General features: G+C 41.5%; 1 protein-coding gene across 3 annotated transcripts in view; it reads right to left on the reverse strand.

Annotated features, from left to right (window-relative positions):
- DOK6 (docking protein 6) overlaps positions 1 to 17,966 on the reverse strand; it is a 799,313-nt gene that overhangs the window by 503,973 nt on the left and 277,374 nt on the right. For all 3 annotated transcript variants that reach the window (XM_063923391.1, XM_063923390.1, XM_063923392.1), the window contains exon 2: positions 12,776 to 12,883. In XM_063923391.1, coding sequence (XP_063779461.1) covers positions 12,776 to 12,883 — 108 coding nt within the window. The remainder of the gene's footprint in view (positions 1 to 12,775; positions 12,884 to 17,966) is intronic.

The following is a 17,966-nucleotide window of genomic DNA, read 5'->3' on the forward strand; positions in this document are numbered from 1 at the left end:
CAACATTATTAATAATGTGATCATTTAATATTAAAGTGCTTTGATAAAAGCTTGTCCCATCAAAGAGCTAGAAGCAGAGTAAAAGCTTACACGGTCACTCTGCTTCCTGTTTCAGGTACTCCACAGCTAATGCACATGCTTGACTAGGGTTTAGTATGAAATACCTACATACAAAATCCAGACGGTTAAAATACCGACAACAATTGACGGTTAAAATACCAACAACAGTCAAAATACAGACAAGGTCAAAATACCGACATTTCAAACATTGACAGGTCAAAAAGTCGACAAGTTTTTAATTGTTTTTTGTGTGTATGTCGACATGGACACCATATAAGTGTACCGCATCCGCTCGGCATGGCTTCGGGCATGGGGGTCATTCCAAGTTGATCGCTCGCAAGCTATTTTTTGCAGCGCTGCGATCAGATAGTCGCCACCTATGGGGGAGTGTATTTTTGCTTTACAAGTGTGCAAATGCTTGTGCAGCCGAGCAAAGCAAAAACAGTTTGTACAGTTCCTGAGTAGCTTAGGACTTTTTCAGCCGCTGCAATCATTTCAGCCTGTCAGGTCCCGGGATTACATCAAACACCCGCCCTGCAAACGCTTGGACATGCCTGTGTTTTTCCAACCACTCCCAGAAAATGGTCAGTTGACACCCATAAACGCCTTCTTCCTGTCAATCTCCTTGCGATCGGATTCTTCATAAAATCCGTCGATCAGCAACGATCCGCTTTGTACCCATACGACATGCCTGCTCATTGCGATGCATACGCATGCGCAGATTTGCCAAGTTTTGACCTGATCGAAGCGCTGCAAAAAATAGCTAGCATGCGATCAGGTTGGAATGACCCCCTTGGTGCCTCACTGAGCTCGGCACACTTTTATATTCCACCTCTAGGTCCACTGGGTTGGTAAGGTATGAACAAGCCGGTTTCAATGAAAAATCACGAAAAACTGATGTCGACTTTTTGACCTGCCGACATTTCAAATGTCGGTATTCTGACCATGTTGGGATTTTTACCTTGTCGGGATTTTAACCATCAGTTGATGGATTTTGAAATTGACCGCATCCCCTTGACTATAGGTTGAAACAGATATCATCTGAGATTGCTGGAGCGGGATCATCAAGATACCTCTCTCTGAAAAAAATTGTGCAATAGATAGTTTGGTAAATTCAAAATTTTAGCTGCTATGGGGTCAGAAATGAGAACATGACATGGTAAATAATGGGGATCTGTAACATTTGTAGGTATTTTCAGGTGAAAATTTTCTTTAATAATTATACCCCAGAGTGTTACAATTAGATGCCTGCGGAACAACACAACTGGGTTTTGTATTAAAACATCTTTATTAGAGTGAAAACTAAATTATCAGTTAATTGCTGAAATGCAATGTAGTGAGTGTGATTACATAAAATGTCATACATTTTTTTTTTTTTTGCAATATCAGTGTTGTTGCCAGGGATAACATACTAATCATATAGAAGAATACCTTCAAATGTATGAAAACATAAATAATAGCACATTCTTAAATGCACCAATAGTAAATGAAGACCTTTATATAATTTAATACAATACGGTATAGGTTGCAAATACTGCTTCCTATCTACCTGTAGTTTAAACCATAGCAACCAATCAGATTCTGTCTATCATTTATCTATTGCATCCTAGAAAATGATAGACAGAATCTGATTAGTTGCTATTGGCAGCATCACCACTTTTCATTTTTAGAAGCTTTAGTAAATTTACCCCATAATATATACACATATAAACTTAATATTGTTCATTCATATCTTTAACAAATACAGTACTATGGGCCAAATTCAATTAGCTATGAGTTCTGTAATGCGAAGTCCTGCAATATATTAACTCGCACTTTGCTGGATATTTTCATGAAATGCTCTCCCGAGACCCATGCAATTAAATAAGTACTGTATACACAGGTTTGTAAAATAAAAAAATAAATAGATGAAAAAAAAACACCTGCAAGTTCAGAACCCCACACTTACCATCAATACGACACTTGTCCCACTGTATTAAAACTGTTTTTCTGCTTTTAGAGAGCATTATAGGAAACCTGCCATGTTTTGTTTGGCCATGTTTTCCTATTTCCTATTTAAAAATCTCTTAATAGAGCTTTTCCTATTTTTCTCCTACTCTGGTGGTGCAAACTAAACATTGAAAACACGTTACATGTTTCTAATTGAGTAACAAAAAGTCACGGCCTAGGTCTCTGTGCAACCTAATTTGCTGTTAAAAGCAATTGGTCCTGTATTTTACATTTTTATATTGTTTTCTTTAAGTTTAAATTACAAATGAAACATATTAGTCCACACTCTCCTCTTCCATGTGAATGCTCGCTGTGTTTTAGATGAGAAAAGATTAATGAGATTGGTGATGTGAGAAGGAAAGTGGCAGTGGAGAGACATAACTCTGCCCAGCAATAACTCCATGCTAATCACTTTTCAGTCACTAAGCCTCTCTACCATCATTCACATTAACATATTTAGCACTCATTATAGGAAATAGAGCTTGAGATAATGAAGTCTCAGCGTATGACCCAGTTTTGGAATTAGTATACAAGGTGTGGTCATTTTGGGGGCACTATTTTTGTGTAAGCTATTAGTGGGTTGACTAGAATTTTATATTTAAATAATATATTGCATTTATTGTGTGTAAGCCGGTGGATGCAAGGCTGCTATAGGTGGTGAGTAGCAATACAGGTAAATATGAACTGTGTAGGAAAATGAACTGTGTAGGAAATTGACATTAATTTATTGTGGAAGTATGTAATTCAGATGGAATCATTCAGGCTGAACACTAATGCAGAACCAGGTCTTGAGGATTATGACTGAAACCCCTGTGTTGGTTTCTGTGTGCTGTGCTGAGGTGATTTGGAACAACCAGAATAAGGTATGGGGGTGAAATTATCTTTCTAGAGACTTAAGCTGGGTTACTACAGATGACCCAACCCTCTTTGTTGCTGACTTCCTGACAGACAAGTTCTGTACTGTTAGAGCTGCAATTTGGTTTGTATTGTGTAATTTCTTCCTGGTTCTTTCCTCTTTTTCTTCATTATCTGTGCTCTCACTGTTCTGTCTTGGCTTCTATTTTTTATTTCTGTCTTTCCTGTGTCTTCCTTCCCTTCTAGCTTGCCCCTTTCCATATTTAATATGTAATTCATGTGTCCTAGTCCTCCCCCCTCCATTTCCTGGCAGAAAGCTCTGATCCAGATGGTCCCTGGTAGGCATTGAGGTCACAGGTGGGTGGTTTGGCAGCTCTCCTCCAACCCAGCTTGGCTCCTTGCTGCCTCCACAGTTGCTGCCCAGGATACTTAGCCAGCATCTAAAGTCACTGCCACAACCTCTGGTTCGTAGACAGCTCCTAACCAATGAGATGCTGCAGCCCATAAGGGATGCCATCCACATTAGTAGGCTGCTGCTGTGCGTACCTCTGCCTGGTACCATGATGTCAGGTGGCCCCAGGGCTCCTAATAGCAATGTGGAGCTGCCACAAGCCTTAGGCACTTCCCATAGTTACTATAGATTGCTTCGTCAGTGACGGCTTTTAGGGCCACTTCTCATGCTAATCTCCTCCCTTATTCCCTTGATACAGACCCATTTTTTCTCTCCAGGGTCTGGAGCCTGTAGTTCAGTGTATTGTGATGCCTGTGGACAAAGTGTCTGTGGCTTCTGTTGACCCTCACCCATCTCATCATGTAACCCTGTGGGAGTTGTGCTGGCCCTATTTCCAAACCACTTGCAAAGGCAGGCGTTCTGTTATCTTTAGTTGTAATCTTTGCCCCAGTATGGTTCCTTTTGGTGCTGCTGTCAGAGCCTTTCCCTTCTGGGAATTCCCCAGATCCAGTAGATCTTAGTCAGTTGTAGGCCTACATGGCATTTGCTTCTGGCTTTGGGTTTCATTGACATTGACACAATATCTGATACCTCTGTCTCCAGTGTAATGGAGCCCATCCTGCAAAAGATTACAGCAGTCTTTTTGGGGGTGCCCCACAGTAGACCTTCAGGCCAGACCCTGGCTCCCTCTACATAAAAGGGTGCCCTTGACTGTCTGGGTTAAAGTATTGTCTCCGTGGCTTGACATGTACCAGGACTGAATGATGGCATTTCTGTTCCACAATGGTTTTACCGCAAGTTTCAGATTGACCATCATGGGGTCAGTTCCTAGATCTCAGCCTCATAATTTGTGCTTAGTTTATGACTTTTCCCTGTTGCTCAAGGAATGCTTTATGAAGGAGGTTCAACTGGGCCGGGTGGTCTTCTGTTTGCCGGCGGTCGTGCTCCCGGCGCTCAGTATACCGGCGCCGGGAGCCCGACAGCCGGCATACCGACACTTATTTTCCCTTGTGGGGGTCCACGACCCCCATAGAGGGAGAATAAAATAGTGTGGCGCGCGTAGCGCGCCACCGTGCCCGTAGCGTGGCGAGCGTAGCGTGGCGAGCGCAGCGAGCCCGCAAGGGGCTCATTTGCGCTCGCCAAGCTGTCGGTAAGCCGGCGGTCGGGCTCCCGGCGCCGGGATGCTGGTCGCCGGGAGCCCGACCGCCGGCCAGCCGTAGTGAACCCAACTGGGCCATGTCTCTGTTTTTTCAATTCCTCTCTTCTCAGATTTAGTGCTGTCCATGGTGGGTGTAAATTTTGCCTGATTCAACATCTCTCATCTGTAAATGATGCCATTCAGGTCCAACTTTGTCATGTTGGCTATCAGTCATTAGATGGCACTTGTTTCGCTCATACGCAGGAGGAAAATCACTGGGAAAATGGCCACTGCACAATTTTCCTGGAGATCTGCGCATGCAACTCTGGGACAGCTCTTTTCTTTGAGGCATTACTTTTTCATTTTAGATACCTCTGTCTCCAGTGTAATGGAGCCCATCCTGCAAAAGATTACAGCAGTCTTTTTGGGGGTGCCCCACAGTAGACCTTCAGGCCAGACCCTGGCTCCCTCTACATAAAAGGGTGCCCTTGACTGTCTGGGTTAAAGTATTGTCTCCGTGGCTTGACATGTACCAGGACTGAATGATGGCATTTCTGTTCCACAATGGTTTTACCGCAAGTTTCAGATTGACCATCATGGGGTCAGTTCCTAGATCTCAGCCTCATAATTTGTGCTTAGTTTATGACTTTTCCCTGTTGCTCAAGGAATGCTTTATGAAGGAGGTTCAACTGGGCCGGGTGGTCTTCTGTTTGCCGGCGGTCGGGCTCCCGGCGCTCAGTATACCGGCGCCGGGAGCCCGACAGCCGGCATACCGACACTTATTTTCCCTTGTGGGGGTCCACGACCCCCATAGAGGGAGAATAAAATAGTGTGGCGCGCGTAGCGTGCCACTGTGCCCGTAGCGTGGCGAGCGTAGCGTGGCGAGCGCAGCGAGCCCGCAAGGGGCTCATTTGCGCTCGCCAAGCTGTCGGTAAGCCGGCGGTCGGGCTCCCGGCGCCGGGATGCTGGTCGCCGGGAGCCCGACCGCCGGCCAGCCGTAGTGAACCCAACTGGGCCATGTCTCTGTTTTTTCAATTCCTCTCTTCTCAGATTTAGTGCTGTCCATGGTGGGTGTAAATTTTGCCTGATTCAACATCTCTCATCTGTAAATGATGCCATTCAGGTCCAACTTTGTCATGTTGGCTATCAGTCATTAGATGGCACTTGTTTCGCTCATACGCAGGAGGAAAATCACTGGGAAAATGGCCACTGCACAATTTTCCTGGAGATCTGCGCATGCAACTCTGGGACAGCTCTTTTCTTTGAGGCATTACTTTTTCATTTTAGTGTTGAGCTTGCATTTTATCTGCATTTAGGCTTCACAAATGTGTGACCCTTTCTTAAGCAGTGGAGTCTGCTTTCTATTGGAGATGTGGTTCTGAGACCTCTGTACTGCAGTGCATATTGTGGTTCTCTAGGACTGATTAGGTGGGTCAGGGCCATTTGGTTTCCTTCAGGGTCGTAGCCAAAAGTTTGCGGGCCCCATAGCAAAATTTTGAAGTGGCCCCCATCCCAATGCTTCTAGAGAGACACTTCTCTGCAGCAGTTGTTAATTTTATGCCCTATAATAGTGCCATAGTTCATTTTCCGAACCATAGTAGAGCCTTATTTAATGTTATGCCCCATATTAGTGCCCTAGTTTCTTTTATGAATCGCAGTAGTGCATAAGTTCACCCTACAGTATGTCACATTTCAGAGCCGCACAGTACCCCCAATTCTCATTATCATATACTGTATAGTGCTCCCCATTCATATTGTGCCTCATTACAGTGCCCCGGTTCATATTATATAACATTAAAATGCCCTCCAGTTCATTACACAGTACAAGAAGCAGGTCCAGGGGCATACCTAGATATTTTTAAGGCCCCAAGGAAAAGGCTTGAAAGGACCCCTACGTACTACCCAATGGTGAAAAAATTATATAACACATGTAACTTTGACAGGGAAGGTGGGCCCCTCTCAGTTCTGGGCCTCATAGCAGCTGCACTGTCTGAACCTATGGTAGCTATGCCCTTGATTTCCTTATAGGGATGTAGTGATGCACAGGTCTGCCTGGTGTCTATTTAATCTATATACTTGGGTCAACATCCTGCAATTGCACAACATTAGATACCCTAAAAAGTGGTACCAGTTTGACTGTGGTTTTAGGCATTGTCTCCCTGTGACTTCAACATCCACTTGCATTGGCAGAGCTACTAACGCAGCTGATATGGTTTTACCAACTACTGTATGGCTTTTCAGGCACTTTGCTTTTGGAATATGGACTGTCATAAGTTTTACAAATGTACATTAGCCATGTTCATCTTTGCTGCAATGCAGCATGCTGGATGGCATGCCTGGCTGTGATTATTCGCAGCTGGCGAGTTCCCGCAGGCATCTTCTTGCTTTCTCACCAGTTGGAACAATGCGGATGACATGGTGGATCACTGGACCTGGTCGCTGGTGCTTACCAACGTGTTTCGGGCCACTGGGCCCTTTGCATTGCGCTGATGGGTGAGAAAGCAAGAAGACGCCAGCGGAAACCAGCCAGACGAAGAGAAACCCAGGAGAGGCATTGCAAAAGTAGGCAGCTATTGGAAATGTTAGACAGGTTTCCTTAGTAACATTACCTGGTTGCAGGATGGACCACCGGCATATAAACGGAACCCCCATTTAAATGGACAACCTATGGACTCACACAACTGCACTTAAAAGTGCTGTAAACATCATACCACTAACCTACTTTTTCTTTACAGGTATTTGCACGGACATAATTACTATTAGCAAACATATATGCTAATTACATATCCAGCAGTCCATCTTCTTTTATTACTGTTTATATGTAAATGCAATGGAATATGCTGCACTGTATAAGTAGCTTAATAAATAATGTCATCGAAAAATGATGACATTTTAATGCATACCTTCCAACTGTCCCAAATGCAGCGGGCACTAATTGGACACTGTCCCGATGTCGCTCATGCTGGTTGCAGTGTCCCGCGAGTGTGGCGGGGGGGTGCAGATTGGGAGAGTCAGTGATCACCGCTGCTCTGCTCTGCAAAGCAGCCAGTGTTCACTGATTAAATGCCGTGCACACTATCCGTATGGGGAGGGTTAGCCAGGGTTAGCCAGGGTGCTAAATGATGAAAAAGGGGATTATGGCACTAGGCCATTGCCCTCCACCTGAAGCCACTCCAACTCCTTCCGATGCCATGCCTCTTTTTCTTCTGCAACCTTGCCTTTGGCACGGTAAGTCCCGCTTATCATTCAACAAAAGTTGGGAGGTAGGTAATGTCATACACTTTTTGGGGTCTTAATTTCTTAATGCTAAGTTTTAAGTTAAGTAAGGTTTATTAAATGAAGGGTATTATTTATGAGCTATCAGACTTATGTAGTTTCATGTGCACATATCACCTGAGCACACTATTCCCTGCCCTAGCTTAGCTCCATCTGTATACAAAAGCAAACCAGAACAAGCTAAATTAGGAAACCACATGGATTTTGTTCCTTATAGTTGATAAACAGCTCAGCACACATTTTTATACAGTAAACTATTGTACTTACAGTAAGGCAAATTCAAGCAGTTTTTCAAACACTTAAATTTTCCTTGGTGTGGTGTTTTAGTTATCTTATATAACTTTTGAATCAAATCTTAGCATTATTATATTAAAGATGGATGGAAATTGCAGATAGTTCAAAGGGGCTCTATCATATGTAATTAATTATTTATCTATTTATTTATTTATCTAGTATATCTCATATTTAAAGGTGGAACAACACTTTTTTAAATTAACATGATTAATTTTCTGTTTTTAACTACAGTACTTCTAGAGAATCACATGTGTCTATAAAATATGCATTTCTGCACCAACACAATGGAATATGTTGGCTAAATGTGATTGGACTCTACTTTAATGTCTTAAGTCTGTAGATGCTGAGGCAACAAGTTATGCAAAATTTGATGTTATTGTCTAATAAAATCTAAAAATAGCTGAATCTGTAGCGTGAATACAATTTGATTAAATGGTTGTTTAGTTGATAGAAGTATAGCAGCTTTTATCATTTTGATTTCAAATTCAGTTTTTTGGTTTATTTTCCAAATAGAAAGTAATTTAAAAAGTTGCTTTCAAAATAATTTTAGGATAAACTCTAGATCACAAAGTACATGCATTAAATGTGTTGTTTTATTAATCTTTTTTTCCTTAAAAAACATTTTATTCAGGCGTAACAGAACACAGTGCATCAAGTACTTTTTTCTATTTATCATTTTTAAATTCTATTTGAAACTAACATTTTTAACATACTGTAAATCAATCTATGAATTACCTTTTTGCTATTGTTTTCAAAAATGTAACCCTTAAACTATTAAAATGTGAACATTTAAAAAGCTAAACAAAATAATTAACTTTGCAAAAAATATCTTATTTCTTATGTAATTAGAATAATTACACATGGTACAGTACATTTGTTGGAAATAGCTTTGCCAATTACTCTATACACAACCTTTTCAAGACATGTATATTATTTAGACAGTCTTGCACGAACTGCTCAGCTTCAGGTTTCTTGATCATTCTGAATGCTAATTGCTTCAGAAATTTGGTTACACATTTACTTTAGATCATATTTGCTTACTTTTCCAGAATGCCTCTGGAACACTGCAAATGCAGTGATCTCTCCCAGACACCTGTGAGGTTTTACCACCTTCAGGTAGCTACCTACTTTACTAGAAGGCCTTGAATTATACTGTAGCATGGGAGTCACTTCATCACACCCTTTCATGATGAGGTCCTTTGTACCTTTCCTACTAAAGGATGCACAGTTATAACTGGATACCATCTCTCCTTTCTTCACAGGTAAAAAAAATCTTCATGTTTAAACTGTATATCTAAGTTTTTCATCTCTCTAGCTACACTTTTTCACACCCCAAGACAGTTTGTCTGTCTGCAATAGTGATCCAGATTTAAATACAACACCCCTTCTGTTAATTAGATTGATGAATAACAGACCTCCCCCTGTTCCAGACCCTGGTCTGCATCATAGCCAGATTAAGGTGGGGACACAGGGGATACTGTACCCCAGGCCCCCCTTTGTCAGGGGGCCCCCAGTCAGAGCCCACTGACATCACTAGTACACCCTCTTGTGCAGTAGCAGAACCTGGCAGCCAAAATGTGAACAGGACAGAATACAGGGCAGGCAGAGACACAGGAGTATCAGATTTCATGAGCTGCCAACAGAGCTTCCCGACAAGAGGAGAGATAGGAGGGCGGAGAGAGCTGTAAGTGATCTAGGGATCCCAGTTTCTCCTCCTCCACGCCTGGGTGTCTGGGTCTTGTGTAACCTGTTATCTAATTAGAGCATTCAGGTCTAGAAAGATAGACACACACAGAGAGTCCTCCTGAGTCCTGTCCCAGTGTGTAAGTAGTACAGCGGATGCTGCTATTTTTGCATGTGACAAGATAAATTCTATGTGTATTTTAAAGATGTTCAAGTTATCTTTGTTCCACTACAAGAAAACTTTATAAAATATAAAACTTTATAAAATATTTGTCAATTAGGTGGAGCTACAGTATAAACAGTACCCAGACATTAATAAACTATTAGTTTCAATATAATATACACCATTGGTTTACATTTAATGTCCACAATCCATACCTACTAACATGATCCATTCAGAGGGACAAAATGCTCTCTACCTAGGCTTCCCTCTTAATTCATGACTACAATCACCTATGTTGAAATACCTTTCTTATCAATTAAATAGTTCAACACAGGTACAGCCAATCATATAGAAGAGAGAAGTCCAGGAGGAGAGCATTTTGTCCCTCCTGGAATTAGTCACGTTGGGAAGTATGCACAATATAATATACACCCCCTTCTGCCTGTCTTAAGTGCCCCAGGGCCCCCTGTTTTAGGTGCCCTGGGCCCCCCATGGCTTAATCTGGCCCTGGTCTGCATTCAGGAAGACTGCATTTAAAAGATGTCATTTCAAGGCTGCAGAAGTATAACTGGATCCCATCTCACATTTCACAGTAAAAAGCATCTTCATATTTATATATCTGAGATTTTACACACTTTACACACCCCAAGAAAGTTTGTCTGCCTGCAATGGTGACCTGACTGAAATGCAGCACCCCCTCTGTTAATTAGATTGCTGAACAAAACTTGCCCTGTGCCAGCTAATAGGATGTAAGCATTTAATATAATGATTTTCAAGTTCTGCAATCAGAAAGACTGCATTCAAAGGATGTCATTTCAAGGATGCAGAGTTATAACTGGAGTTTGAACTGAATTTAGACTTTGAACTACACTAAAATCACAAATGAAACAATTTTTCAAACACTGCAACTCAGGATTATTATGTGGCTTCTCCTTACCTCCACCATGAGAACACTGGGACCAAGCCTACCAGCTCTCCTGCTTAGAACATCATGATTGCAACTGGGCCTATCCCTCAAGGTGAACAGGGTGCTGAGGGAGGATTACACCAGGACCAGCAACAGCACAGAAATTTCTGTTGGACATAAGTGTGCTCCCCACATTTTCATACAAATCTGTACTGCTCCCATGAGACCAGGACATTCATATATACTGTTACTTTTGCCATGTTGGGTTTTTTCTCTTCTTTTTCTTACAGCATACTTCCACACCACCATGTGATATTCCTGTAATATGTACCGCCACTGACTGCACTTCCTGACAGAAGCAACCAACACAGTGTACCCCAGATGATTGCCTCGGATGGTTCATCCGCAGGCAGGATGTACTTCACATGGATCTTTCAGTGCAAGCTAAATCATACTACTACACTAGTGTCAGTTTTCCCATACATGCCTTTGGTCCTTCTATGGATCACCTCCCACAGTGTAACCTTTGTAGTGCAGCCAACATGGCTGCCTCATCTGGTAGATTTGTAGATAAGATGAACAATACATGGATCTGTTTAATTGGAACCCTATTCTTAGCAGTAGGATGCTGCAATCACCCCATTTTGTGTCATCTCTTCTAGGGATAACCTATTCCACCCAGGTTAATCCTACACAGTGCTCCCAAGATGCCTGCCTCACCTGGTACCTTGTCAGTGTGGAATTAACAAGCCTTGGTAGTTATTACCCAAAATGCCTGCAGAAACTCTGCATTGTGCTTATTTTTGCACTCTATGTTTTCTTTTTTATTTCTGTGTGGCTTGTTTATTGCTGTATCTTAAATTAAATCTTATGTATTATGTGCATTGTTTTTAATGTCTCTAAAGCACCTTGAGTCATGTTGGAGAAAGAGTGCTATATAAATAAAATGATTCTTCTTCTTATTATTATTATTATTATTAAAGGGGTAATTGAAGTGTACTTTAGGAAAGTTCAGGGAAACTAGGGCATCCATGTAACCTGAAGCTTATTCATGCCACATACTGTAACATGACTTATTCTGTTATTTGGCACCAAATAAGATATAACAGTTATGGGAATTGTTTTAACTTTTTATGTTGGGAGCTCTATGTATAACACATATTTTGTTAATATTCACCTGCCATTCACTTGCAGAGTTTGGAAGATATTTGTAGAAGCCAGAATTCTCTATTTTCTCAACGGCTGCAAGCCACCCAAATAGTGTAGCCTAAATTATAATACTCCCACTGCTATGCATGTACATAAAAATGTTAGATTTTACTTAGAAAATATTTAATAGTCTGTTTAGCAACATTTTTAAATCCTTTCCAGACCCTTAAGCATCAATGGATATTTTAGGAGGCACAGGAAACAGAAAAATGTTGTCATGTGGTTATAATTCAGATTTTTAAACATACAGTGTGTAATAAAGTGCTACCTCGCATTATGAGAACCAACCAAAGTATCAAATTGTTCTAAAAGTTCACATATTTTCCCAACAAATAAATATAATTGACCAATGTGGTTAATAAAGAGATTAGATAAAAGTCAAATAACATTTTGGTCAAATAAGTAATAATATAGTTTATTACTGTACACATTGCTTGCAAACTTTATTTCACTATAACACTTGTTAGGAAAATATGTTAACTATGCAGTACAAAAATATTTATTATATACACTATGGTACAGATGGGTCCACCATTATCTTGAGTAGTTTTCTGTGCCTAGTCACAACATGATTTATTAGTATAAACCCTTCATCTATTGTTCTCAGCTGCAATACAATACAGAGAACAATACAGCAGGGGATTAAGTCATTACAGCAGGGGATTAAGTCTGACTGGCCAGTCTCAGTTAATCCTATTAACGGTCAAGATATATGTGGACCCATCTGTATATACTGAATTGAACACTTACTTTATGAAATGTTCTAAAGTAGGCTGCTTTTTCATCTGGAAATTTTTCTAGTCGCCTTGGACCTTTACTTGAAGCCTTCTTGAAAACTAACCAGCAGCGTCTGTAAATCTGAAAACAAAAGTACAATATGTATATAAATATACTATACTGTATACTGAATTAAGCACAAATTAAAATAAAGCAAATGGAGACAATTTATTTGGCAAATTAATATACATAATCTTTACAAGATAATAAGCAGGATTTAATTGTTGATAACTTAATTAACCATTTGTTGATAATGTCTCTCTCCAACCGCTTAAAAAATTAAGTTATCACTGATGAACAGGAGATGACTGCATATATTATGTTGCTGAGATTGTAGATAAGCATTCTTTCAATTCCATGTTTCCTATTTACAGCTTAATAAAAATGTGCAGGTGACATAGTTGACACCAAAGATTATCGTTTCATTGCTTTTAATTACACTAACACACTCAACAACATACTGACTCCAGAATAAATTTACATTTTATATATATATATATATATATATATATGGTAGCAAAGTATACACTGCTATACCTTTTGCATTAAAAAAGACTAAGATGTATTGTGATGGACTAATACTTCCCGTTGACGTTTTCATTGTAGCTGTGGAACTTGAGATTCTCAACACATGTATAAATGATAGTTCACGACATATGGTCAGGGCAGTAGAGAGCCTGGATGGGCCATGTACTTTTTAAAGGGTGTGGCCTAATTGCAGGAGGTGTGGCCATGCACCCTTATAAAAAATTACAAATAAAATAGTACTTTAAGCACCTCCTTGGACACACTGTAGTCCAGCACACGGAGGAGAAGAGCTGCAGCTGCTGCCTGGGCACGAGTAATTAGTACCCTCTCCCCTTCTCAGCACCACTGCATACAGAGACATAAGAACATAGAGGCTATAGTGTAGTTTGTAACACAATTTATTTTCTAACAAATAGTGCATTTAAACAATGCAATCAATGATGCAGGTACAGGATAAGGCAAATTGGAGGATTAACAGATTCCTATTTTAAGCAGTCCAAAATGGATGCAACAAATATGCAGGCTCTGAGACCAGAATCTGGGCCCTCTGGTCCACTGGATGGTGCATTAGCCTGTTTTTTCAACTCTTTTAAATAACTTTTAAATAAATGAATTAAGCAAATACTTCAAATGATTTTAAACAGTACAGTTAGGAATAATAATTATTTTTTTTAAATATGATTAGTGATGTTCTAAAACAGGGGTTCTCAGGCACTCTAATTCCAATTTGTCATATTTTGTAGATTTCTGTCTGTGGAAACAGGTTGGATATTTATTGACACAGCAAAATAGATTAACTCACCTGTGCATGGTTAAAGAAATCCACAAAACATGACCTGTTGGTGGTACTTAAGGATTAGGGTTGAGAACTGTCACAATCACACTGTGATACCACTTGCAGACATGCACCCCAGCAAATACATGGCTCTCAACACAGGTGTAATCCATGTCCCAGATAAGAGAACTTCTGTCACACTGCAGGCTCGGGTTTTTCCTGGGTAGTCCACTTTCACACATACATGTAAGTGTGTCTGCCCTGGCATTAAGTGAGATTCATTTAAAGGGGGAACCTCTCCCATTGGCCACTGATGTCATCTCTAAAAGCCCCACAGCCTCTAACAGCCAATAAGTTCCTTCTCAGTGCGACCCGGGTCTAAGCATTCGGATTGCACTATTCAGACATAAAAAGGACCCCAGACTACTGAGCATGCCCAGTATCTTGGCTATGTCTGAAAGGAGTTTGAGTTATATGTTCTTTCTTACAGATTTCTAAACATGATCCATGCATTTTGTTTTTAAAACAACAACAGGAGGCAATGCTTAGTGCAGTCAAAGCAAGTTTAAATATACCAAATTTATTATAAACAGGTGTAACTGCTATGCATAGCTAATTAAATGGTACTTATTGGAAAACATAAAACCTGTAAACAGTATAATTATATATAACGTTGATTCCCAAACTTTTCTGAATTATGGGTGATTGTATCAGCATTTTTTCACTGCACCATTAGGCCAGAAGTTTGGTACTGAGAAATTCAGCGAACATTATTATCAGTGGTTACAGTGGTCCTAGAGAGGTGGTGGAACTCATGCTCCCTCCCCCGGCGCCTATGCAATAAAGGTATTGCGCGCGCCGTAGGCACGCATCCCAAAAAAGAATGTGTTCTCAAAAAGAAAGGGGAGTGATCACACAATAGTAATAATGACCACAGTAGTAGCACCCCTAATACACATAATGCCCACTGTAGTAGCACCCCTAATACACATAATGACCACAGTAGTAGCACCCCGCAATACACAATGCCCACAGCAGTAGCGCCCCTTTTACAATGCCCACAGTAGTAGTGCTCCTTATGCAATGTCCACTGTACTGTACAGTGGTAGTGCCCCTTATATAGAGCCCATAGTAGTGGTGCCCCTTATGCAGTGCCCCCAGTAGTAGTGCCCCTTATTTCCCCAGGAGTGATGCCCCTTATGAACTGCCCCCTTTACAATGCACTCTTTAGTAGTGCCCCCATTAGTAATGCCCTTAATGGTAATGCCCCTGTGTAGTATTGCCCCCAGTACTAATGTCACCTGTAGTAATGCCCCCAGTCATTTAGACCCCTGTAGTTTAGCCCCAGTAGTTATGCCCCCAGTGGTAATGCCCCTGCTGTTAAGACCCCAGTAGTTTACCCCCACTTTAGTTTAGCCTCCCAGTGGTAATGCCCCCAGTAGTTTAGCCCCTGTAGGTTAGTCCTCATGTAGTTTGCCCCAGGTAGTTTAGCCCCCATTGGTAATGCCCCCTGCAGTTTAGCCCCTGCAGTTATGTCCCCAGCAGTTTAGCCCCCAGTAGTAATGCCCTCAGTAGTTTAGCCCCATGTAGTTTGCCCCCAGTAGTTTGCCCCAAGTAGTAATGCCTCCAAGTAGTAATACCCCTGTAGTTATGCCCCAGTAGTTTAGCCCCCTTGTAGTTTGCCCACTTGTAGCTTAGCCCCCAGTAGTTATGCCCATCTGTAGTTTGCCCCCTTGTAGTTTAGCCCCATTGTAGTTTAACCCCCAACTAGTAATGCCCCAGTAGTTTACCCCAAGTAGTAATGCCCCCAGTAGTAATATGCCCCGGTAGTTATGCCCCCAGTAGTAATGTGCCCCTGTAGTTTGCCCCCTTGTGGTTTGCCCCCAGTAGCTTGTCCCCTTGTAGTTTGCCCACAGTAGTTAGCTCCCTGTAGCTTGCCCCAAGTAATTAGCCCCCTGTAGTTAGCCCCCTGTAGCTTGACCCCGGTAGTTTTCCCCACCAATACACTCACACATGTTAAAAAAAAAACCTGCAATACTTACCAAGCCCCGCTCCCACGCCCGACTGATGCAGTCCTCCTGGCATCCGCTCCTTGGCACTATGGTAGAGATGTCATGATGTCTCTCCCAATACGCACACTGACAGAGCCGGGAGCCGGAAGCAGGAGCTCAGTAGTGAGCTCCTGCCACCAGTTTCCACTTTGGAGAGAGAACCGGGCACCAGCTGGTAACACAATCTCAGTGGGTACCTGGCATCACCCTGTGGTGCCGGGCACACATCGGGTTAGGTGAGCAGGAGGAGGCGGAACTGCATTCCGTCTCCAAGTGGAACTGACGGAACGCAGTTCCGCCCCGTTCCGGCTTACTTTAACCCCTGATTATTACATTTGTGCTTACTGGTCATCCGTATGTTCATTTATTTGGTGGTGGACTGGGATGAGATTCTATATTTTTCAAATATTTTATGATTGTCAGCAATCAGCTCATGTGTTGCTTATCATATGGATCATGAATAGTTGCATTTGGTCCTGGTCCCCTGCAAGTGCCCCATGACAACCAGGGTGCAAACGCAGCCAGTTTGGGAACCACTGATATATAATATTTATATAAAAAGCAGATTTATAATAAACAATATAACATTTTAAAACAGGAATATTGAAATATGAGTTTTGTAAAGCAAAAATATTTCCAGATATATTGCAATAGATACTAAGTGGCTAACATCTGTATCTGAGCCGTAGTTTTTGGTATATGTATAATAGGTGCAAGGTGTGCGGGGCACACGAGCCCCTGGGAGCACCAGTGCATGGCCCACACAGCACACCCTGCACCAATATATATATATACTTACCTCTCCAAAGTCGCACAGTGGCCAGCTCTAGAAGGAAAATGGTGCGGCAGCCATTTACCCTGTGATTTGCACATGCACAGTAGAGATGTCCACAGGAGAAAGACATGGCTCCATGTTTTCAGAGACCTATGCATGCACAGTAGACTCTGGCGAAAAAGCCAGAGTTTCCTGTGCTGTCAGAGAGGAGGTGGCATGATCAGATCCTGCACAGGGTCCCTCACCTCTCTTAAACTACCCCTGGTCATAGTGATGAGATTCTTTATATACAGAATTTATTTAAAATCAAGACGCCACCCTCTTGATGTTCTGATGAGAAAATATGATGTGTGGTCTAGTGTGAGCTTTCAAATCTCTGTAAGAAAGTATACATAACTAACTCTGTGTTGACTGCAGCACCACTCACACAGGTTAAATAATTGCTGTTCTCATATACACACTTTTACTTAAATCTTTTTAGCTTATTACATTTAAAATTATTACACAATGGAAATGTCACATGTCTGTACTTCTATAAAACTTTATGTAGTCTGTGGAGATAGGGAAAATTAAAGGTAAATCTGTAGCCATAAAAAAATAATGGTGTATGCGTGTGAAGATAAAAGGCCACTGCTAATAAGTCACCATTGTAGACTTCCTGATGAACATTTAGGGGTGTATTCAATGAATGTCAGATCCTCTTCGATGGAGAGGATCCGACAGTTCACTATTCAATGCTGGCCACAAACGGCCAGCATTCCGACAATGCAGATTCGATTTGTTAACAGATTCGACTTGTTAGCCTTGGAGAGTGATAAATTGCACAGTGATAAAGTACCAGCCAAACAGCTCCTAACTGTCATTTTTCAAACCCAGCCCGTAACATGGCAGTTAGGAGCTGATTGGCTGGTACTTTATCACTGTGCAATTTATTACTCTACAAGGCTTGATAAATCTCGGTCCTATGATAACTGCAGAACTGAGATCTGTTTTCAATGTCAGAGGCACATTCAGTTAGCCATGGAACAGTAGGGC

This window comes from Pseudophryne corroboree, chromosome 5, assembly GCF_028390025.1.
Source record: "Pseudophryne corroboree isolate aPseCor3 chromosome 5, aPseCor3.hap2, whole genome shotgun sequence".
Classification (NCBI taxonomy): Eukaryota; Metazoa; Chordata; class Amphibia; order Anura; family Myobatrachidae; genus Pseudophryne; species Pseudophryne corroboree.